Source organism: Aedes albopictus, chromosome 1 (genome assembly GCF_035046485.1).
Source record: "Aedes albopictus strain Foshan chromosome 1, AalbF5, whole genome shotgun sequence".
Taxonomy (NCBI): domain Eukaryota; kingdom Metazoa; phylum Arthropoda; class Insecta; order Diptera; family Culicidae; genus Aedes; species Aedes albopictus.
This window is the reverse complement of record NC_085136.1, coordinates 83,965,119-83,988,758: the sequence shown is the minus strand read 5'-3', so window position 1 is coordinate 83,988,758 and position 23,640 is coordinate 83,965,119. Positions and strand designations below refer to the sequence as shown.

Here is a 23,640-nt window from a genome sequence, read left to right as displayed (position 1 = left end):
ACGAAATCCAAAAACTATCGCCCAGTCTTACAACCTGAAGAAGCCTCAACGGTTACCGATTATGCGTTCCGTACTCTCGCTCGAGTCTCATTCCATCAAGATGAAACCAGTCTTCGCGATTTTCTTTGTTGTCTATCTTCTCGCGGCAGTACCTACACACTGGGTGACGACGGCCACCGGGTCCCGGAAGGTATGAGCTTCATTTCCCGCGATGACGAGACGACAGTCGTTTTCTCCCCAGATGGTGTCGCGGGTTGTTGCAATATCCATCCTGCCGTCGTCCGTCCGTCCGTTCGTCCATCTTCCCAAAGGAGATGAGACCTTGCTTCATTGCAAGCCATTGCCACCCCACCACCGAACCGGCAGGATTTCTAGGGGATGGCACTTTCGCCGCAGCTAGCTGCCTGCTGATATGAAAAGAATGGCATTTAAGAAGCCAACCGGAAACATTGCTTACAGCTTTCGGGCTTTTGATGTGTTTGTGTTTTATAATGAGGTATGAAGCTCTTTTCCGGTGGTGTTGCAAAGCGCAAATAATGCGCCACCACTTTTGACTCTTTCGGGGTGGAGCGAACCGGAGGAGAAGCGAGGTGCTGCGGTTTTTCGCGGATGGTTGGCCGTAAAACGGAAACAAAGGGTTTCGCCTCTTTTTATTTCCCTCCACGAGACGAAATTTATGGTGACAGAAGGCTCACAAAAGTGTCACTGCCAACGGGGGTGTTAAATTTGAATTGCGGTTATGAGGAACAGAAGGAAAAAAAGGTCAAACGACATTCTGACGACCTTCAACGTTGTCAACGTGTGCCATAACTTTAATTTCCTTTTAACAACAACGATCACGATGGTACAGCTTCCCATACAGAAGGAATCTGAATGCGGGTCGGAAAATGCTATCAAAACATCTATTCTTTGCATCGTTCTCTAATTGATGTGCTAAAATGTGCGTTTGTGCGAGTGTGCTTCCCATTCATTCCGACAGCGCAAAACAGTTACCATTCATCTCGAAAACGATTTCCCCCCGGAAAGGAGCATCAGTAACATTCATGTCCCAGTCCCATCATCTACCCCAGGAGGAGGATAATGGAATCCGGCACGCATCCTTACAACTTATAAAGGCGCGCTCAAGCAGTCTTCTTACAAGGTCGTCGGAGCCATGGATGGAATGACGACAACGACGACATGGAACTAATTTTGTTATCTCAATCACGAAGACATAATTTCACCCGGCTGCCTGGAATCATAAATTAGCTATTCCGACCGAGACAATTAATGCTCGTCGCTCGTCGTTGCACGGAGGAGTTAGTGGATCAAATTTTTGAACAAATTTCATGAATAATCTCGGCGAAAGCAGCCAACTGAAAAGCTAATCAAGTACTGACCAAAATTCTGACCAACACCAAAAGCTAACCAAATGCTGACCCAGAACGTTGGGAATCAAGATTATTCCAAGTAGGGTGGGGTGGGGCAAGATGGGTCAGTGCCATTTTCGGGCGCATTACTCATGTTTTGATTATGTTAATAATTTTGTTGGATGACCAGCATGAATATACAAAAGTTTGGGGCATTGATTAAAAAAAAATATTCACTCTCATTGGAAATAAAAAATAAAATGTTTTTTAGCCATTTTTCTTATGCGATACATTCCATATAATCTCCATATAAACGGCCGCGGGGCAAGATGGGTCACCTTCAATTTTGAACGTATTTTTGGAGCATTCAAAAGATAATTATTTTTTATTACAAGCACATCTCGTTAATGATTTCAATCAAGCGGAATGAACGCTCAAAATTATAACATAAAATTATGATATTTTTTAGTGAAAACATCGATTTTCAAGTCGCCTTAGGACCACTCAAATCGTAAGTTTTTTATATTCCAAATAAATTTATAAAATGTTTACTAGTACATAGCTCTTGTTTACTCAGTATGGATATGAAGCATGTATGAATGCAGAAAAAATCTTATATTTTGACGTTTTTCGTTGAGAAAATGTGAATTACTTAAAAGGTGACCCATCTTGCCCCGCCCTTTTTTCACGGCGCAAAATCGATCACTTTTTAAAACTGCTTGTTCAGCATCATATTTTGTATTTAATGAACTTTTCATCGACTTTAAGCATAGCTAACTAGTGTATTAAAGAGTAGCGGACGAATACAAACCAATACGATTTGTATTTACAAAGTTATGGTGATCCATCCTTAGGTGACCCATCTTGCCCCGCCCAAGATTATTTCCCAAGATTCATTTCAAAATTCCCTTAGATATTTATTCCGAAATTCTTACACGAGTTCCGACCAAAGTTTGCCCTACAAATCTTTCCGGAATTGATCCAGAAATTGCTCACATAATATTTTTTTGCGATTTTTTTTTCAAAACTCTTCTCCTTTTAATAATTTCACAAGTTTCTATCAGAACTCTTCGAATTTTTTCTTCTAAAATTCTCCCAGAGTACTGTTCCGAAATTCTTGGGCTTAGTTCCAGAACTTTAAACCAAATTAATTCTGGGATTTTCATCAAGATTTCTTCTGGCATTCTTCTAGAGACATCTTCCGGAATTAAGAGCCAGTTCGCGAGAACCGCGACCCCCTTTCCAAAGGAAGTGGAATCGATGTGCTCCGATTGAGCTGAAATTTTCAGGGTATGGTTTTCCATATAAAAGATGATATCTGGCCGATTTTCAGATTTTTCCGTTAGGGGGAAGTGGGGTAAAATAGCCCTCAAAGATTTCATGTCTAAAAATAGGTAAAATCACTAAAGTCACAATAACTTCCGCAAAAGTTAACGGATTCAGCTGAAATTTTGCATGGACACTCTACTCCTATGGCACTTCCATTTAAGCCAAGCGTTGGATATTCTTTGATATTTAATTTGAAGAAATGGGTTATTTTCATAAGTTTTTTGACGATTTTCAGGGCGCCTGTTTTCGTACCAACAGAACTAGGATGAAAAACTGAGTACTACGTTTTGAAGGATTACCCAAGAGCTTTCATTTGATATGTGACCCAGAGGCGCCAACTTAAAAACTTTCGAAAAAATTTTTTTTTTTCTCGGGGTATGCATTTTACCCCATATTTTTAGCTGTCTAAAGAAGTGTTGTCGCAAATTATGGCAACGTTATTTAACTTTCAAGGGTTTTTCTTCAATATTAATTCAACAGAAAAATGATTACTAAGAAATGCAATTATTAGATTTTTTCATTTGGGGAAAGGAGGGTAAAACGGACCAACTCAACCTACTTTCGAAATAACGTTGCTACGATGTTCTCTGATCAGACTCGAATTGTCAGAGTTCTTTATTCTACTCAAGAATAGATGCTTTATCACATATTATTTTTTTAATTTTGAGAGGATAACGGGGTAAAACAATTCTCAGAAAAAAAAGGTTGAAAATGATCAAAATTTCAAAACCTACAAATGCTTTGGTAAAACTTGGCGAAATTTCACGAAATTAGAAAAAAAAAAATCTTAATTTTTATTGCTTATTCAAATGAGCAAGTCTGACAACATTTTGACGTCAAGAAATGTCACAGATTAGCACGTGGTGTGTGATTTATCGGATTCTTTCTCGATTTTTCTTTTGACATGCATCTCCGGTTCAATTTTCTCTCTTTTTTTTCTCGTGAAAGTTGCAGCAGTGCACAACGGTCCACGAAAAAGATTTACGAGGAAAAATGCATTCAGCGCCTTCAAATGATTTTTGGAAAAAATATGGTCTTCTACAAAGTTGTTCCCAAGGATCAGGCCCTCTTTTCAATGTACATAAAAATTAGGGTGGTCCATATTTTCAAAGAAATTTTGAACCAAACTTTTTTATTTGCAAGAATAACTGTATACATTCTTCGGGAAAGTTGTAGATCGATCAACTTTGAGCAAATTTCCTGAAGACACTTTTTATGTTGCTTTAAAATTTACCGATCTAGAGATATTTTTCTGAATAAGCTTAGGGTGGTTCAAGAAAAAAATCATCAATAACTTTTGAACGAAATGTCGTAGCAACATTCTCAGCGGACGAAAATGCGCTTTTTTGGAAGCTGTAAACCACGCGACTTAGACGAGAAGTTTTAAACAAAAAAGATAAAGCAATAAAACGATTTGTTCTAGCGTCCCCCTTTATCTTTATCTTTTTTGTTTCAAATTTCACGTCAAATTTGTCTAAGAACCATTTTTAGAAGACAAAAATAACGCACGCGTGAGGAATGTTGCTTCGTCATTCCGTTCAAAATATATTGATGATTTTCTAGAAAAAATAGGCGCTTTTCAGTATTTTCACACACCAATCGATCATATCACCTTTTCAAAAAAAAAATGATTTTTTAGGAAAAACACCTGTAACTATTGAACCAAAAGAGATAAAGACCATTTCAGCGCATGAAACGACGCGTCTTCAAATGCTCTACAAGTGTTTCTTGGGCGACTTTGATGAAAAATCGAAACTGAAAAAGTTAACGCCAGAAAACCGGTTTTTCTTGAACCCCCTAAGCTTATTCAGAAAAATATCTCTAAATCGGTCAATTTCAAAGCTACATAAAAAGTGTCTTCAGGAAACTTGCTCAAAATTGATAGATCTACAACTTTCTCGAAGAATGTATACAGTCATTCTAGCAAATAAAAAAGTTTGGTTCCCAATTTCTTTGAATATATGGACTACCCTAATTTTTATGTACATTGAAAAGAGGGCCTTATTTTTGGGAACAACTTTGTAGAAGACCATATTTGTCCAAAAAATCATTTGAAGGCGCTGAATGCATCTTTCCTAGTAAATCTTTTTCGTGGACCATTGTGCACTGCAGCTACTTTCACGAGAAAAAACAGAAAATTGAACCGGAGATGCATGTCAAAAGAAAAATCGAGAAAGAATCCGGTAAATCACACACCACGTGCTAATCTGTGACATTTCTTGACGTCAAAATGTTGTCACATTTGAATAAGCAATAAAAATTAAGAATTTTTTTTTCTAATTTCGTGAAATTTCGCCAAGTTTTACCAAAGCATTTGTAGGTTTTGAAATTTTGATTATTTTCAACCTTTTTTTTTCTGAGAATTGTTTTACCTTGTTATCCTCTCAAGAATAAAAAAAATAATACGAGATAAAGTATCTATTCTTGAGTAGAATAAAGAACTCTGAAAATTCGAGTCCGATCAGAGAACATCGTAGCAACGTTATTTCGAAAGTAGGTTGAGTTAGTCCGTTTTACCCTCCTTTCCCCAAATGAAAAAATCTAATAATTGCATTTCTTAGCCATCATTTTTCTGTTGAATTAATATTGATGATGATGATGATTGTGTACCCACCATCAGCGCAAGGATTACCTATGGCTGCAGAGTCATACCGGAACGGAATGATCTACCTGATGGTTTGTTGTAGCAGGGTAAGCTAAATTCACTGGAGACCTTCGGAAAACAACATGATAATTGTTATCTCGTGACAAAGTCTGGCCACCCCACGAACATTTGCCCGGAAACCAGTTCATTTAACTTCCTTAGGCTACCCCTCCGAAATCCCCATATATGTCATGTTCAAATATAAAAAGTAATAAGGAACGAACTCACCGGGTAATCCTGACCAGCTGGTTTTCTATGTTTGGCTTTGGTCTCAGCATGCAAACGGTCCAACCATATTAAATGTGCACTCGTTCACACCGCTCGTTGATTCTCCGATCGTCCATCGAAGAATCCGAAAAAAAATACATAAGCGAGAACACCCGACGCACTGAAAAACCATCTCCTGGATACCAGCACCTCCGAACTCGGAACAACGACGAACACGAGCACCACGATGCGGGCAATGTGGTCTCTTGCCACCGAGCCATCGTCGATCGTTTACACAAAGCGCGAACAAAAAACACAAAGAAAATACGAAAACGCGGGAACGACGAAATGCGGCAAGTTTCAGCCTCCGCGCCCTGCTTGTCACTGACGACCGTCGACCGTTCACTCTTCCATCAGCGTTCCACCCAAGTACGAACGAAAACACAAAGAAAAATACGAAAACGCGGTAAAGACGAAATGCGGCGTGTTTCAGCCTCCGCGCCCTGCTTGTCACTGTTTTTTTTTTCTGTTGAATTAATATTGAAGAAAAACCCTTGAAAGTTAAATAACGTTGCCATAATTTGCGACAACACTTCTTTAGACAGCTAAAAATATGGGGTAAAATGCATACCCCGAGAAAAAAAAAATTTTTTTTCGAAAGTTTTTAAGTTGGCGCCTCTGGGTCACATATCAAATGAAAGCTCTTGGGTAATCCTTCAAAACGTAGTACTCAGTTTTTCATCCTAGTTCTGTTGGTACGAAAACAGGCGCCCTGAAAATCGTCAAAAAACTTATGAAAATGACCCATTTCTTCAAATTAAATATCAAAGAATATCCAACGCTTGGCTTAAATGGAAGTGCCATAGGAGTAGAGTGTCCATGCAAAATTTCAGCTGAATTCGTTAACTTTTGCGGAAGTTATTGTGACTTTAGTGATTTTACCTATTTTTAGACATGAAATCTTTGAGGGCTATTTTACCCCACTTCCCCCTAACGGAAAAATCTGAAAATCGGCCAGATATCATCTTTTATATGGAAAAACATACCCTGAAAATTTCAGCTCAATCGGAGCACATCGATACAAGAAGGGGTTGCGGCTCTCGCGAACTGGCTCTTAAGACTTCTCCCTGAAAGCTTCTACAGATTCTGGCGTTTTTTTTTTCAGGAATTTCTTCCTTGAGTTTAGTGGCTTGGATATGTTCTTGAATTCTCCCTGGGGTTTCACTTGAAATTTTCTTATTGATTCTTCTCGGAATTATTCCAGGGACTATCTCCGAAATTGTCCCCAGGATTCTAACCAGGAATTTCCCCAACATTTTCTACAGGTATTTTCAACGATTTGCTTCCCTCTTCCTCAGATTCCATCCAGAACTCAACCAGTATTTATCCAAGGAATTCGTCTACGGATTCTTGCTGAAGCTATTTCAGGTCTTCCTACCAAAAATCTCAATTAGATACTTCTCGACATTTTTTTGAGAAATTTCTCTCGAAATCCTTTCAAAGGTTTATCTCAGAATTCTTCCAAGATTTTCTCTCGGAGTCCTCCGAAGGATTCTTTGCGGGGTTTTCTATATTTTCTTTTCTGAAACCTTTCAAGGACTCCTTCTGAAATTGTATTAGAATTTAACACATTATTCTTCTGTTCCTTCCACAAACATTCCAAACATTCTCCCGGAATTATTCAGAGACGTTTCTAGTATTTTTCTATGATGCTCACTAAGCATTTTTCAAACCCTTCTTCCTGGTAATCTTTGGTAATTTATCTATGAATACTGGCAAGAACTTATTCCGAAATTATTACAGAAAATAATGCCCCGGATTTTTTCCATGATTTATTTTTCGGCATTTCCCCAATGATGTCTCTAAGAAATCTTTCAGGAATTTCTATCCGATTTGTTTCAGATTTTTTTCCAAGAAATAATGTGAATATTCATCCCAGAGCTGAACAAATTCCTGGCAGAATCCCAATAGGAATTCCTGGAGAAATCCTTAGAGGAATTCTTGGAAAAATTCCGTGGAACTATCCCTGGAAGAACTCGTGGAGGAATCCTGATGAGAATTCTGGTAGAAGTCCTTGGAAAAGTTTCTGAAGAAATACTAAGAGAAATTTCCAGAGGAATTTCTGGAGGAATTCCAGGAGGAATCCCTGAAGAAATTTCTGAAAAAAAAATCCTTAATAAATTCCCTAGAGGATTTCGCAGAGGAATTTCTGAAGGAATTCCAGGAGGAATTCTTGGTGGTACTTCTGGAGGAATCATCGGAGGAATTCCTGGAAGAATCCGTGGAGAAATTTCTAAAGAAATTTTGAAGGAATCTCTTATAGAAAAAAATCTGGATAAACTCCTGAAGGGAATCCTGGAAGAATTCCCGGAAAAATCACTGGAAAAATTCCAGGAAGAATCCCTGAATGAATTCCTGAAATAATTTTTGAAGGAATCTATGCACACCAAAAATCGATTGAGGGGTTCAGCAAAATTTTGCTGAATTTTGCCGAGCTGAAGGTTTCAGTAAACATTTTGCTGAAATTCAGCAAAATTTTGCTGATTTGTTCAGTAAACTCTGCTGATCACCAGTAACTTTTTGCTGAAATTCAGCAAAGTTTGCCGAAAGTTCAGCAAAAAAATTTGCTGAACCCTTCAGCTCGGCAAAATTCAGCAAAATATTGATGAAAGCGTTTTGTGTGGGAATTTCCTGGAGAAATTCCTGGAGGAATTCCTTTGGGAATTTCCGAAGGAATTTCTGGATCAGTTTTTGTATAAATTTCTGGAGGAATTTATGATGGAGTTCTTGGTAGAAATCCTGGAAAAGTTCCTGGAGAAATTCCTGGATAAAATCATGGAGGAATGCCTGGACGGATGTCTGGAATAATTTCCGGAGAAACTCCGGAAAAAAATCCTGGAGGAATTTCTGAAGGAATCCCTGAAGGATTTCCTGGAGGTTTCCTTCAGAAATCCTCGAAGGAATTCCTTGAGGATTCTTGAGAGGAATTCATGCGGGAATCCCTGAAGGAATTGTTGGAATGATTATTGGATAAATTCTGGGAGAAATTTCTGAAGGAATCCCTAGAGGTTTCCTGGAGAAAATTACGGAGAAACTGTTGTACTTAATTCTGAAGGAATTCTTGGAGAAACATCTGTACAAATTCCTGGGGTATCCTGGTGGAGTTCTTGAATATATTCCTGGAGGAGTTCCTGAATGAAATCCTACAGGAATTCTTTTAGAAATCCTTGAAGGAACTCTTGGAGGATTGCCTGGAGAAATTCCTGGAGTCATGCCTGTATGAATTCCTGGAGAAATCTCTGGATTAATCCCTAGAGAAACCCATGGAAGAATTCTTAGAGAATTTACTTGAAAAACTAATGGAGCACCTTCGGGAGGAACCCCTTGAGGAATCCCTGAATGAATTCCTGGAGGAATTCCTGGAGCAATCCCTGAAGGAATCTCTAGCTAGAGTAATTCCTTGAGGTATCTCTAGAGGAATACTTATAGGAATCTTTGGAGGAATTCCTATACGAAACTCTTGAGGAATTCCTACATAAATTTCTGGACGAAGTCCTGTAAGAATTTTTAGAGGTATCCACGCAGAAATTCCCTGAGAAAACCTCGAAAAATTCCAGGAGGAATTTTTGGAAGAATCCTTGGAAGAATTGTTGGCGGAATTCTTGGAGGAATTTGTGAAGAAACCCCATGTTGAATCCCGGAAGCAATCCCAAGAGGAATTCCATAGGGAATCTCAGGTGAGATTTCTTGGCGAATTCCTGGAAGAATTTCTGTAGAAATCCCTGGACAAAAAAAAATCTGAAGAAATCCATGTCTGCAGAAATATCTGGACGAATTATTGCAGGAATACTTGGATTGATTCCTTAAGGATTTCTGTATATTTTTCACAATCTCTGGTAAAATTTTCTGAAAAAAAAACATTCTGGAGGACATTCCTGCGGCAATACTTCGGATAATTCTAGATGGACTCATTGGAGCAATATTTAGTGGAATTCTGGAGAGAATATATGGAAAAATCCCTGTAGAAAACTATGAAGGAATACCTGCAGCCATACCTTAAAGGATCTCTGCAGAAATTCCAGGAGGAACCCCCGAAAACAGCATTTGAACAATCACTGGAGGAACCTATAAAGATATCCCAGGACAAATGTGGGGTTGAATCCCTAGACGAATTCTTGAAGTAATCTCTGGAGGAATTCATGATGGAATCACTGCAGCAAGCTATGGAAAATATCATGGAGGAATTGTTCATAATCATATAGTTAACGAACAAATCTAAACCAGGCATTTTGATTCCTCAAAACTGCAGTGTCGATTTGCATATACACATATCGGGCGCTCATGCCGCTTAAAAGTCATCTCAAGTCAGGCCCCTGCACTTACAAGATGGAGAAGTCGGTAGTGCTGGTTGGGTCTGCGAAGAGGACGGAGTTCTGATCATCTGATGAACAACATGGCCAATCGATGTTTAAATCGTTCAGGGCGTGGTAGGTTCTCAACTTAAGCCACAGCTTCCACACGCGTGACCCAGGTCTGCTGAAACTGGTTGATTACGAAGACGAAGAGGCCCCTAAGGTCAGGTCATAGATAGCGAGACCGTTCACCTGTTTCTGTAGACTGGGATCAGCGAGGCTAGTTCATCGACCACAAGTTAGCGTATCTCTTGGAACAAACTGGAGAATATTCACACTTCCCAGTGATACCTTCGGTTACCGACAACGATAACATAGGGATACGGAGATATCCATTGCTGTTGAGGCGTCTTGACCCACTGGACTGGTAATGTTTTATTTTAGATTCTTTCGGAAAAAAGTCAAGTATTCCGAGAGCCACATCACAAAAGTAACAGTTACCTCGAATATTTCATGAGGAATTTAATTTCTGGAGTTCTTCCAAAAATTCATTTAACAATTGTTTAGGGATTACTTCTGCTCTTCAATCCAGAGTTGCTTTAGAAACCATGTAAGAATGCTTTCAAAATTCCCCTCCCAAAAATTTCTTCAAGAATGCATCCAAGAATTTCTAGCAAACCTTCTAGTATTCAGGAATTTTTCCAAGACAATTATTAACTTACAATTGTTTAAGGCATTTTTTTAGGAGTCCTACAAAGATACTTAATTACGCTGATAATTCTTTAAGAATTTTTCCCAAAAATTTTCTCAAAAATTTATCCAAGAACTTCCTTAGCTTTTCATATGAGGAATCCATCAGCAATACCTGCAAGGATTTGCTCATCAACTCTTTCAGGGATTCGATTGAGACCTTCCGAACGGGCTCAATCTATACCAAAACTTCCGCAGGACATTTTTGAGTTTCACAAAGCCATCTTGACTAGGAAGCCTTGACCGATTGAACCCTTGAAATAGGTCCCATATGGACCGAAATATCGGGAAAAATCATAAACTGGTGTTTTCGATTCCCTCCAAAAGACTGCAAAGCCAACATTCCGAAGAAAAATCATCCCAGTCGTATCCCAACCAAGAATTCCTCTAAGGCATTCTTCCGGAGTTCCTCCAAAAAGATCGTCAGAAATTCTTCTGGTATTCTTTCAGGAGTTCTTTCTGAGATTATTTGAGGGATTCCTTCAAACACGTCTTTGGGAATTCTTCGGCGGCTCCCTCAGGAAGTTTTCCAGGGTTTCTTCCTGTAAAATCCGCAAACATTTTTCCAGGAATTCTTCGTGGAATTGATTGCTTAATTCCGGCAGGCATTTTCTTGAAATTTTTAAGAGATTCCCATAGGAACTCGTTCAGTGACATCTTCAAGAATTGATCCAGATATTCCTCAAGAAATTCCTCCTGTTTTTTTTTAATTCATTCAATTTTAGCAATTTTTTCAGAAATTCGGTTTCGATTCCTTATTTATAATAAGGAATTCCATTGATTTTTTTCAAACAACTTCCACAATTATCCAGATATTCTTCCTGGCTTTCCACTTGGGATTTCTCCTATAATTTCTCCAAGAATTCCCCCAGAAATTGTTTGAGGATTGTTCAGGAGATTCCATAAGGACTTTTTCTAGATAATGCTTCAAAACATCCCCTGGGTATTCAATCAAGACACACTCGTAGGGATTTCGTAATATGTAATATGTAATCACCAGGAATTTCATATGGATTTCTTCAGAAATTTCAACGAAAATCTCCCTAAGGATTACTTCAATAATCCTCTTGGGTTTTTTTATTCTTTACAAGATCTTCTTCCATGTGGACCCAACTCAAGAACACTCAAACCTCCATTTAGGTAGGATCCATTTAGGTAAAATCTATTTAGGTCCCTCCATTTAGGTAACGTTACCTAATTAGAATATGATTGAGTTCACCATCATTTCTTACGTCAAACCCGACATCAACCTATCATTCACCTGGTTTTATTTTGGCCACAAAACCCAACATAGACCAATCAGTTGGTCGATGTTGGTCCAACAATGGCCCAACATACGATAAAAATTGACCCGACTTTGACTCGACATTCAATTTATTTCCGTCTGGCGGAATTTTGCAGGGTTTTTCCGTGTTTCATGCCCAGCTAGTCATTTGAGTGATAATTCTGAGCTGAGACCCCCCACAACCCCCGAAAATGCCTCTGAAGTCCCTCCCCTCCTGAGGGGGAGTGAAAGTCCTCTGAAACTTCACATGACCCCCATTAAATCGACGTCAGTACTTCCCAAACTATGCGCCGCGGCGCCCTGGTGCGCTGTGGACATTTCTCAGGTGTGCCGCGGGCTTTTGAGCCAAAACAGACAGAACAAACTCTTATTGCTGAAGCCGTTACATCTAAAATAATATATTATTCCATACCAAAGTCTTGACTTTTTAAGGAATACTTCGAAAGAATGTCACTCAAAGGGGATTCCCTCTTCCAAATTTTCATTCAAAAAGTAACTATTCCAAAGTCTTCAAATGTATTCCGAAATGTTTGACTTCCTCATAGATTTTTCAGATTTTTACCAAATGTTTGAATTTCCAGAGTTTTGGAATTTTTCGTGAACACTCTAAAATTGTTATTTTGACTTTTTATGATTCTGTTTAGTTTTCGATTTTACCAGAAGCTTGTAATTCAAAGTGAATATTTCCAGAATTTGTCGATGTTATGCATGATTTTGAGAACCACTTCACGTGAATTGTGCCCCTCTTGTACGAATACAAAAACATGACCCCGCACCGTCACTGTCAGCCGTCCTTAGCTATCTATTTTTATATCAATGTTTGCCTAAAATTTGGTAAACGATATACTTTATTTAACAAATTCATAAGTTTTGCATTGCAATCCTCCATAAATTTCAAAACTTTGTTAGGTTCTGTGAATATTCACACTATTTTGCTTTAAACAGCGTTTTGGTGTAACCAAAAGTTGCGCTTCCCATGACAAAATGCACTTTCAAGTTCTGCGAAGTTCAGATAAAGTTCCGAATGAAACTTTCTGGCTGCTAAAGAGACTAACGATGAGCCTTGCTGGAACTTCAGATACAAGTTCCGGCAAGGATCATTGTTAGTCTTTTAAACAGCTTTAAAGTTGCTTAAGGTGCTACTCGGAACTTTGTCGGAGCTTTCAAGTTCAAAGAAGTTCAGTTCTGTAGCTTTTAGCTTCAATGAGTATTAAATGCATTTTTTGCAGAATATAACTGTTTCAACATACACGGATATAAGACAAATTTAAACTTATGAAATAATTGAATATTAGACTTAAACAAAACAAAAACCGCTGCTAACCGGATTAAAACTGATAGTCGCTGCGTGAGAGCCCTATGCTTTACCACAGTACTACAATTATGAATTAAGTCTGATTTGAATCGATTTTCTGTCGGTAGCTAATTTTGCACACTTGTACGGTAGTTAAGTTACCTTGACTTCGTCAAGTGTCTTCAGCAGCACAGCGGTAAGTCAACAGGCTACCACGCAGAAGGATCCAGTTCAAATCTTCATAGGAGCGACGTATGTGAAAACATAATTATTAGAAGCAATTTCAGGCATGGATCAAATATTACACCATCAACAAGGTTGCGGTTTTACATCTACATGTATCTACGGAAAATGCATTTTTGTTTGTGCATGAATTTTGTCAAAGTTCTGTCAGAAGCTGCTTAGGAGGCTATTCAGCTACCTTTATGTGAACTTTCAAGTTGCAAAATTACTTAAAAATCAAGCTGCCTAGAAGGCTAATGAGCAAATCCGAACAAGCTGCTTATTTTATAAAGTATCCTCTGATCAAAACTTTTGATTACTTGGGAAAGCTTTACTTTCCTGTCGAAGAATAAACTCATATTTTGTGAGTTTGTTGAGAATGGAATTCGATTCCAGTTTCTAGGCGTGACAGTCAAGTGCTTTCGTCAGCACACCAGGACCAACCCACCACCATTTTATGCTATCACAAGCTCATCTAAAGATTTTATCATGCATTCCTCTAGGAATTGCTTCAGGAGCATCTTCAAGAATTCTATTCATAACTTCTACAGGAATCCAAGGAAGTTCCTAAAAATGCACTTCACAATTTGGTGTTCAATTGCTGCCACTTATTTTATCCAGTCACTCCTCCATGCACCATGCCGTGTGCTTTCCCCATAGTGGTTCTTGACTCTCACGTCACCCAGAAAGCGTCAATGTGTGTAGTGTGTATCTCGGGCTCTCGTCAGCTAGTAGACATGAAGCCGTATCCAAGATCTGACTAAAGTTGGCTTCTTCGTCACCACTCTTCCTCCTTGAAGCTTGAAGCACCGACCGGATATGCGTGTAACCGAGAATCAAGATTTAATTTCATCTTAAATATTCCTTAAACGGGCACAAAAGCTGCATGCGTCGCCACTCGAAAGTCCCCCGCCCCTCCATGATAGGAAGAGAGTGCTCTTGTTTCGTCGCTCGGCTCGTCTAGGATTCGATGGTTTTAATACGCGCAGCCTGAAGTGGAAATGGAAGCCGGTGCGGTAGGAAATCTAATATTCACAGATTTTCCGCTTTGCTCCGGAAGCCGTGCGTTTGTGGTGCGGGGAGGAAGGGGGATGATGATACGTGCTGATGCTGATGCTGGTGTGAAAAAAGTGATACCTACTTCGGCAGAGTTTTAGAGCTACTGCTGCTGCTACAGAAAAACCGAAATACGAGGGAAGGTGCTTTCTATTTTTAATTTTACGCTTCGACGTCATCGTTTCCGTACGAGAGCTGTCGATGGATAGACCGACGTGGTGCGGCTGGAGAGAAGAAGAATGTGCCGGGAAAATAACGACGACGCAGAGAACAAATTTCAATTTCCGGAAGTGTATTTTATGAGACATACTCAGTGGAGAGGAATGAGGATTACAGAATGTGTAATTCATTATACTTTGATCAGCTTTTATTTTTTAAGTTGGGCTTTGAGGCCTTCCGAGAAGTGGAATGTGAGATGATTTTTAAAGGTGGCTTAGCCATTTTACAGTTTATTGTTTAAGGTGGTTTAACACTTCCATCTTCATGGATCAAACGGTCGAAGGTAGTTAGACCAAATTGAACATTATGATAGGCTGTGCTCAGTACTATTCATGGTTCTGATTTTAATTTCAGATTTTTATACAAATTTAGTGCATATCGGATTTTTGGGCTAGTTTAGAAGTTATTCATCAATATCAACTTCTATTCTCGATCACCCTACATAACTGTGTAATATTGGTTCAAACTGGCTAAGAATAACACCACGAACCGTCAGTTCTGGTGGTAAGAGATGCTTATTCATAATATAATGTGGCTATAACTTACCATATCAAGAATGAATAGTTAGATGCGCCTAACTAATATCCTATCCACAAAAGAGCATGTGAAGAATTAGGCGTCCTTATACTGGTACGCCCTTATGGAATCGGCTTAACCCTCCTAGGATGTTAATGTAGGCCAGTGGTGCTCAGGCTGGAAGATACCGTGGGCCAAATTTGCAACTCGGAATCGACCTGCGGGCCGCATAAAACATCGATGCATAAAAAGAACAATTCTAAAGCATATTTATTCAAAATCTGAACTGTTCAATTTTGATTCATAAGTTTGGTTGAAAAACACGTTTGAATTAATGAAGTTTCTTTAAGTTTTTCTAGAATTCTCTTGGAACACCTCCAAGAACTCTCTTAGATTTGCCTTTGTAACTGCCCTGAAGTTACTTCAGGAATTTCTCATTAATCGTTTCCAAGAATTTCTCCTAGAATAGCTTCCGGATTTTTCCGAAAATTTTCCAGGAGTTTCTTGAAGATTTTTGGAAATTCTTTCCATAAGTCTCTTCTGAAGTTGATGAAATACTTTATCATTAAATTTCTTCAAAAATTAGATTTTTAACAATTGTTTCCGGAAGTTTCTTCAACATTATCTTCTAAAGTTGGTGCATAAGTTGCTTCAAATTTATTGTTCAAATTTTCCTTAGGCGTTCTAGGCATCTTTTGTGTCTCGATGCAGTTGGTCCTGGAATCTTGTTTGTAGTTACTCCTGAAAATTCTCTTTATGTCGCTCGAGGAATATATTCTAAAGTTGTTTAAGAAATTTCTGTTAGAGGGGCATCAGAACATTTTTCTAGGAGATGCTCGTATAATTTCCATGCAGTATCGCCACAACTTTCTCATTGAGTTTCTTCAGGTTTATTTTCCCCAGGATGATTTGAGTTTCTCCATCTATTTAGCTTAGAGTTGCTTAAAATTTTTCTCCAATAATGTTTCCTGGAGTTTCTCCAAAAATGTAACCAAAACTTTCTCCATAAGGGCACAGGAGACGCTTTATGAATCTCGCCTGAGATTTTTTTTCTTTAAGTTCGTTCAGGAGTTTCGCTTGGACAATTCAAGTTGGATTCGTAAGTTTTGTTTCGAAAAATGTGTGAGTCTTATAATAGAGATTTAAACAAACAGTGAAAATTAAACAATATTGGCAACCAAGTTGAGATTTGTTGAGATTTTTTTCAAAAACTTCGTGATTTGTGTTTTTATGTTTTTTCGGAAAGGCGAAATGTGAAATATTTGCTCAGCATTGCATTGACTGCGCTTAAAAACTTCAACTAATTTTTAAATTAATCAAGATTACATTTTTAACAAACTTTCATTTGATTCGTACCACTTATAAATAACTATAAGCAGGCTTCGTGACTTAGCTGAAATGCCGAAATGTTTCGGAGTTGCGATTTCGAATCTTACCAGAACGGATTGTTCTTTTTGTTAATTTATCATTTAATTTGTGTTCAACACTGTGAAAATTGATCAGCATTTTTTTTTTGTTTGATTTCTTAATAAATTTAACGAGTTATTTCAAATAATCGTTCAAAAATTTCGATTCGTCTTAAAGTACTCCACGGGCCGCATCTTAAGGCTTGGAGGGCCGCATGCGGCCCGCGGGCCGCAGGATGAGCACCACTGATGTAGGCGCACCACGATGGCGTAGTACACGTTCAGCGAGCCTGTCCGGTTCATACTTACCTTACCGATCAGGCAAAGGCCTGGGTGGCCTCTGCTGTACATAGTAGCCGTCTCCATTCCACTCGGTCCATGGTTGTTTGTCAACAGTTCCGCACTCTGCGTAGGGTCCGCAGATCGTCTTCCACTTGGTCGACCCACCTATCTCGCTGCGCGCCACGTCTTCTTGTACCGGTCGGATGACCCTCGAGGACTTTTTAAGTCGGGTTGCTATCCGACATCCTGATGACGGAACCGCCCACCGTATCCTCACGATTTTCTTGGTGTGGACGATGGTTGGTTCTCTCAGCATCTGATGCAGCTCGTGGTTCATTCGCCTTCTCCAAGTGCCGTATTCCATCTCTGCCGTAATTCTGCAAAGTGACGTAAGCAACATTGCTAGTTTTTGCCCATTGATCTGCACTCCACCGTAGATGGTATGCAACTCCTTCCATTCAAAAACTCCAAGGGCGCGTTGGTCCTCTGCAGGTAGGGTCTATGTTTCGTGCCCATAGTGGACTACCGGTCTAATCAGCGTTTTGTAGAGAGTTAACTTCGTGTGACGGCGAACTTCTTGCGATCGTAGAGTTCTGCGGAGTCCAAAGTAAGTTCGATTTCCTGCCTCAATGCGCCTCTGAATTTCTCTGCTGGTGTCGTTTTCGGCGGTCACCAGTGAGCCCAAGTACACGAATTCTTCAACCGCCTCGATTTCATCACCGTCGGGGTGGCTTCGACACATTAATGATTAATCCGAATCGCCTGGCTTCACTCTTTAGTCGGATGTACGTTTCCGCCATCGTCTCAAATTTACGAGCAATTTTTTTTTTTTTTTTTATTCCGTGTTGGGTATTAGCATCACTGCGACCATTGTTTTGATCTATTGTGACATATTCCCCATTTTTGTTTAGCTTTGTCTGGATAACGTACCACTATTGGGAGTGGTCGTCATCACTTGACATAAAGCATTTCCCCAGCACGGTACTACACATCGGATGAAGTGCAATACCGTACTAGGATTTGTTCTCCAGATTTCAAAGGGTTCAAGTAGCCCCTTATCGAAGAACCTAATTCTTTGATTAAAAATTGCCGGACAATGGCATAACAAATGTTCTGAGTCTTCCTTTTCTGTGTTACAAAAACGACACAGATCATTTTGAAGTTTTCCGATTAGCTTCAAATGATATTGACTCGGACAATGACCTGTCATAAGACCAGTATACATACTAATATCTTTCTTGGAGAGTTCCAATATTTTGCGAGTCATTTTTACATTCGGATCAATGAAACGTTTCGCCTGCCTCGCTATTGAAGTGTTTTTCCAATTGGCATCCACTTTTGATAATTCCCATACCTTCAGCTCCATTTTAAGAGATGCAGTAGAAAGCCCGCAAAAAGGTTCTGGTCCTATAAATTGGTGTGACGATCCGAGCCTAGCTAACATATCTGCTCTTTCGTTACCTTCAATTCCGCAGTGACCAGGAACCCAGTATAGATTGACTTGATTACGACAAGACAATTTTTGAAGTGATTGGACACATTCCCAAACATGTTTAGATGTACATGTCGCCGAATTTAGAGCATTCAGGGCTGCTTGACTGTCCGACATAATACAAATATTTGAATGCCTGTAATTTCTGCGCAAGCAAATAACAACACATTCCAGAATTGCTTGAATTTCCGCTTGGAAAACAGTTGGCCACTTGCCCATCGGAATCGATAAATCTACACCCGGGCCAGTCACTCCTGCTCCAACTTGATCGTTCAATCTTGAACCATCTGTATAGAAAACTATTGATCCGGATCGAAGGTTCAAACCACCCGATCCCCATAGTTCACGTTCAACGTTAATCACTTGATATGAACGATTGAAGTTGTATTTTTTCGCCATCCAATCTTCATTATTCAGTATCAAGGGATTAACATTAAATTTTCTTAAGATGCTGAGATGACCTATAAGATCACCTGCAAAGAGGTTCACAGATCTTTCAATCCTTAGAGCACTCTTTTCAGCTTCTAATTGCACGAATTGATGTAATGGAAGCAAGTGAAGCAAAGCATCGAGTGCTTTCGACGGCGTACTCCTCATTGCACCAGTAATTGAAAAAGTTGCTAATCTCTGTAGCTTTTCTAGCTTTTTTTGTGCACCTTTTTCCCTAGTCTTAGGCCACCATACCAACGAAGCGTAGGTAATCCTGGGTCTTACAATTGCCAAATAAATCCATCGGATCATTTTTGGCTTTAGTCCCCATTGCCTACCAAAAGTTCTTTTACTTATCCATAGAGCATTTGTCGCTTTTTTAATTGCATACTCCAAATGATTATTCCAGTTGAGTTTGCTGTCAAGTAATACATCTAGGTATTTGACCGTATCTGAAAGTTCCAAAATTGTTCCTTTCAATCTTAAAGTTCCAATCGAGTAGTTTCTCTTTCGTGTAAATGGCACAATAGTAGTTTTAGAAGGGTTTATATTTAGCCCTTCCCTATTACACCACAAAGAGACTAAATTTAAAGCACTTTGCATTCTGCAGGTGATGATAGAATCATATTTACCACGAACTAGTATGACTATATCATCAGCGAAGCCAATTACCTCGAATCCTTGAGATTCCAAATTTTTGAGAAGATCATCAACTATTAATGACCACAATAGAGGTGATAGCACGCCTCCCTGTGAACACCCTTTTACTGCTCTGACACTAATGGAAGAGCTTCCAAGGTTTGCCGATATTTCTCTGTTTGATAACATCTCGCTAATCCAATCAATAATGCAATTGTCGAAGTTACGTTTCCTCATTGCAGATATCATTGAATTATGAGATGAATTGTCAAATGCTCCTTCAATGTCAAGGAAAGCTGCAAGTGAAATTTCTTTTGATTCCAAAGACCTTTCTAATTTTGTAACAACTGCATGTAGTGCTGTTACTGATGATTTGCCTTCCTGATACGCAAACTGAAATTTGCTTAAAGGAACTTTGGCTGTATATGATGATTTAATATGCTCATCGATAATTTTTTCCATCGTTTTTAGTAAGACTGACGATAAGCTAATCGGCCTGAAGGATTTTGGTGATGTCCTATCCTTTTTATTAGCCTTCGGGATGAAAGTAACCCTAAGTTGTCGCCACTCTTCTGGAATATAGCGTAATGATAAACTTGCTTGAAATAGTTCCGTTAAAATGGGTATTAATATCGCCTTTCCCTTCTGCAGTAGTACAGGATAAATTCCGTCCCTACCAGGAGATTTGAAGGGATCAAAGGTGCTAATCGCCCATTCCACTTTCTTTTCAGTAAAAGTTTGTTTGGCCAAAGTGCAGGCATCTGTTCTGGACCTTTCTAACACAGTTGAATCATTTATTGCATTATGATTATTAGTCCTGGTTTCACAGCTACCAGTCCCTGATGCAGATGTACTTTGGTCATCATTTGAATTGATAATAGAACAAGGAAAGTGCGTCTTCATCATCAACTCCAATGTTTCATTAGCCGAAGTAGTGAAAGAACCATCTTCTTTCTTCAATGTTCCTAAACCATTGGAATGATCTTTAGCAAGGATTTTTTGCAACCTTGCGGTCGCAGGAGTATTTTCAATGTTTTCACACGTATGCCTCCAGTGTACCCTTTTTGATCTCCTTATTTCTTTATTGTAGGTAGTGAGGGATTCTTTGTACTGATCCCACTGTTGTGTTCGCTTAGCCCAGTTGAAAAGCTTTCTGGTCTTTTTACGAAGTTTCTGTAACTTGTTGTTCCACCACGGCACATCTCTAATTGTAGACCGTTCCTTAGTGGCGCAACTTTGATTAAAAGCATATCTAATTATATTCGAAAGTTGTTTAGAACTCTCTTCGAGTTCTTCACGAGTATTTGTATTAATTGCTAACGTGTTTACTTTTTCCGCTAGCTGTGTATTATACAACTCCCAGTTTGTTTTCCTGGGATCTGTAATGGTTTGTATGAGTTGTTGACCAGCCTCATATTCAAACAATATCTGCTTGTGATCAGACAAAGATATTTCGTCTGATACATGCCAATTTTTGATTTTATCTGAGATAGTTGGACTACACAGTGTTAAGTCGAGAACTTCCTCTCTAATTGCATTTATAAATGTTGGGACGTCACCTCTATTGCATATATCTATTTCATTATCTGTAATATATTCAAGAAGGCACTCACCTCTGCTATTGATGTCCTTGCTGGCCCATACAGTATGATGAGCGTTTGCGTCGCATCCAATTATAAATGCTTTATTTTGCGTTTTGCAGTACTTGACAAACGCCGCGACCTCTGGTGGTGGAACTTCTCCCAGGTCTCCTGGAAAATATGCTGATGCAACACACATTTCAGTTTTCCCGTGAGTTGTTGGCACCTCCAACACTACTGCGACGATGTCCTTTGTTATGAATTCTGTAATTGGAATTATTTTTACCTTTCCACTTACTAAAATTGCAGTTCTCGGTACTGCCTGCGCTTCATCGTAAATCAACTTACCACAATTTGTAGGAATACCAAGTATCCTACTATTATTCGCCCATGGCTCCTGGATGAAAGCAACATCCAGTTTGCTCTCCGTGAACCTTTTACAAAGTATGGCAGTTGCTCCCTTTGCATGGTGAAGGTTCACTTGTACGAATTTTATTTGTTTACTGTTGAATTTGGGTTTTTTCACCGCTTTCCTGGGGATTTAACTCTGCCCCAACGTTGGTTACACGGTTCCCTTTATTTGATTTTTTTGCTCCTTGGATTTTCAGGTTTCTGTATCCTAGTGCTATTTCTTTATTTGTCGACGTGTTATTATTCTTCAAACCGTCGACTGTACTTGTAGTGTGGCCAGAGTTTTTGATGTTTGTTTTCGTGCTCTTAACACCACTCGGACCTGGGATTTGTTTGTTAATTTACGAGCAATACTATCAATATCATCAGCGAAACCAAGCAGCTGAACGGACTTCGTGATCATCGTCCCACTCGTGTTTATATCTGCTCTCCTAATTACACCCTCTAAAGCAATGTTTAACAGCAAGCACGAAAGACCATCACCTTGCCGTAACCCTCTGCGAGATTCGAAGGGACTCGAGAGTGTTCCTGATACTCGAACTACGCACTTCGCTCACATCCGTATTCATGCATAATCTGCCATAGCTGTTTTCGATCGATTGTATCATACGCCGATTTAAAATCGATAAACAAGTGATGTGTGGGCACGTTGTATTCGCGGCATTTCTACAACACCTGGCGGATGGCGAGTCTCTGTGCGAGCGTAGAACTTTCCTGTGCTTCTCGTAGAACTTTCCTGTGTCCTTAGCGCGGTACAGCTCAAGGTACAGCTCTTCCATCGCTTCGCGATCTCGTTCTTCCTGCTGGCGCTTCTTCATCCGGGAGACTGAGTTCTGACTGTTCCGCGCCTGTTTGTAACATGCCTCATTCGCTCTCGTACGGTGTTGCAGCATTCTCGCCCATGCTGCATTCTTCTCGTTTTTCAACTGTTCACATTCGCCGTCGTACCAGTCGTTTCTGTGATTCGGAGTCGCGAAACCTAGTGCTGTAGCCGAGGTACTACCTATGGCGGATCGGATGTCCCTCCAGCCATCTTCAAGTGTAGCTGCGCCAAGCTGCTCTTCCGTTGGTAGGGCCACTGCTAACTGCTGCGCGTAGTCATGAGCCACTTCTACGTTACGCAGCTGCTCGATGTTGAGTCGCGGCGTTCGACTTCGACGCGTAGTGATAACTGTCGAAAGTTTTGATCACATGCATACAGCGACTAAGTAGTGATCCGAATCTATATTCGCACTGCGGTATGTGCGGACGTTGATTATATCCGAGAAGAATTTACCGTCGATTAGAACGTGATCGATTTGGTTTTCTGTTTGATGGTCGGGTGATCTTCAGGTGGCTTTGTAGATATCTTTGCGGGGGAAGAAGGTGCTTCGGACTACCATACCACGGGAGGCTGCAAAGTTTACGCATCGCTGGCCGTTATCATTCGATACGGCGTGCAGGCTGTTTCGCCCGATTACCGGTCTGTACATTTCCTCCCTTTCTACCTGCGCGTTCATGTCGCCGACAACGACTTTCACGTCACGCGGCGAGCAACCATCGTATGTTTGCTCTAACTGCGCGAAGAACGCTTCTTTCTCGTCATCGGGTCTCCCTTCGTGTGGGCAGTGGACGTTAATGATGCTGTAGTTGAAAAAACGGCCCTTAACTCTCAACATGCACATCCTTGCGTTGATCGGCTGCCACCCGATCACACGTTGTCGCATCTTGCCCAACACTATAAATCCTGTTCCCTGTTAATTGGTGGTGCCACAGCTTTGGTAGATGGTCGCCGCACGATGCCACACTTTTTGTCCAGTCCAACAAGGTTCCTGCAACGCCATGATGTCGAAGTTGCGGGGATGTAGTTCGTCGTAGATTATCCTGTCACATCCTGCGAAACCTAGTGACTTGCAATAACATGTTCCATGTTTCCAATCGTAGTCCTTATTTCGTCGCGTGGGTCTTTGCCGATTGTATCGAGTCGTATTTACTCCTATTTTATTCGCATTGGGGATTTTTACGGGTGGCTTATTGGGCCTACGCCAACACTCCTGTCTCGCCGGAGGGCCATCGTGCCAGTTCTGTTTAACGTCTCAACCAACACTGGGACAACCACGCTAATGGGGCTACCACCTTGGATCTAGCTGGGCGTGGTGCAGCGTTTCTTACTCAGCCGCTGGATGCCAGAACAGACGC

The 23,640-nt window shown here is 40.0% G+C and overlaps 1 protein-coding gene across 1 annotated transcript; it reads right to left on the bottom strand.

Annotated features, from left to right (window-relative positions):
* Nucleotides 1-199: 199 nt before the first annotated feature.
* LOC134288683 (uncharacterized) lies at nt 200-21,790 on the bottom strand. Its single transcript, XM_062854268.1, has 3 exons — nt 21,400-21,790; nt 20,244-21,315; nt 200-404 (listed from the first exon to the last, which is right to left on the bottom strand). The coding sequence occupies exons 2-3, from the start codon at nt 21,248-21,250 to the stop codon at nt 200-202; spliced, it is 1,212 nt and encodes a 403-aa protein (XP_062710252.1). The 5' UTR covers nt 21,251-21,315; nt 21,400-21,790.
* Nucleotides 21,791-23,640: the final 1,850 nt, after the last annotated feature.

Bases quoted from the DNA above. Each gene is read 5' to 3' on its own strand.
- LOC134288683 (XM_062854268.1), bottom strand. From the start codon at position 21,250: ATGTGTGTTGCATCAGCATATTTTCCAGGAGACCTGGGAGAAGTTCCA. The intron at 405-20,243 runs GTCCAGAACAGA...TCATATCAGCAG, and splicing joins GATTCAACTGTGTTAGAAAG to GCAGCTAGCTGCGGCGAAAG.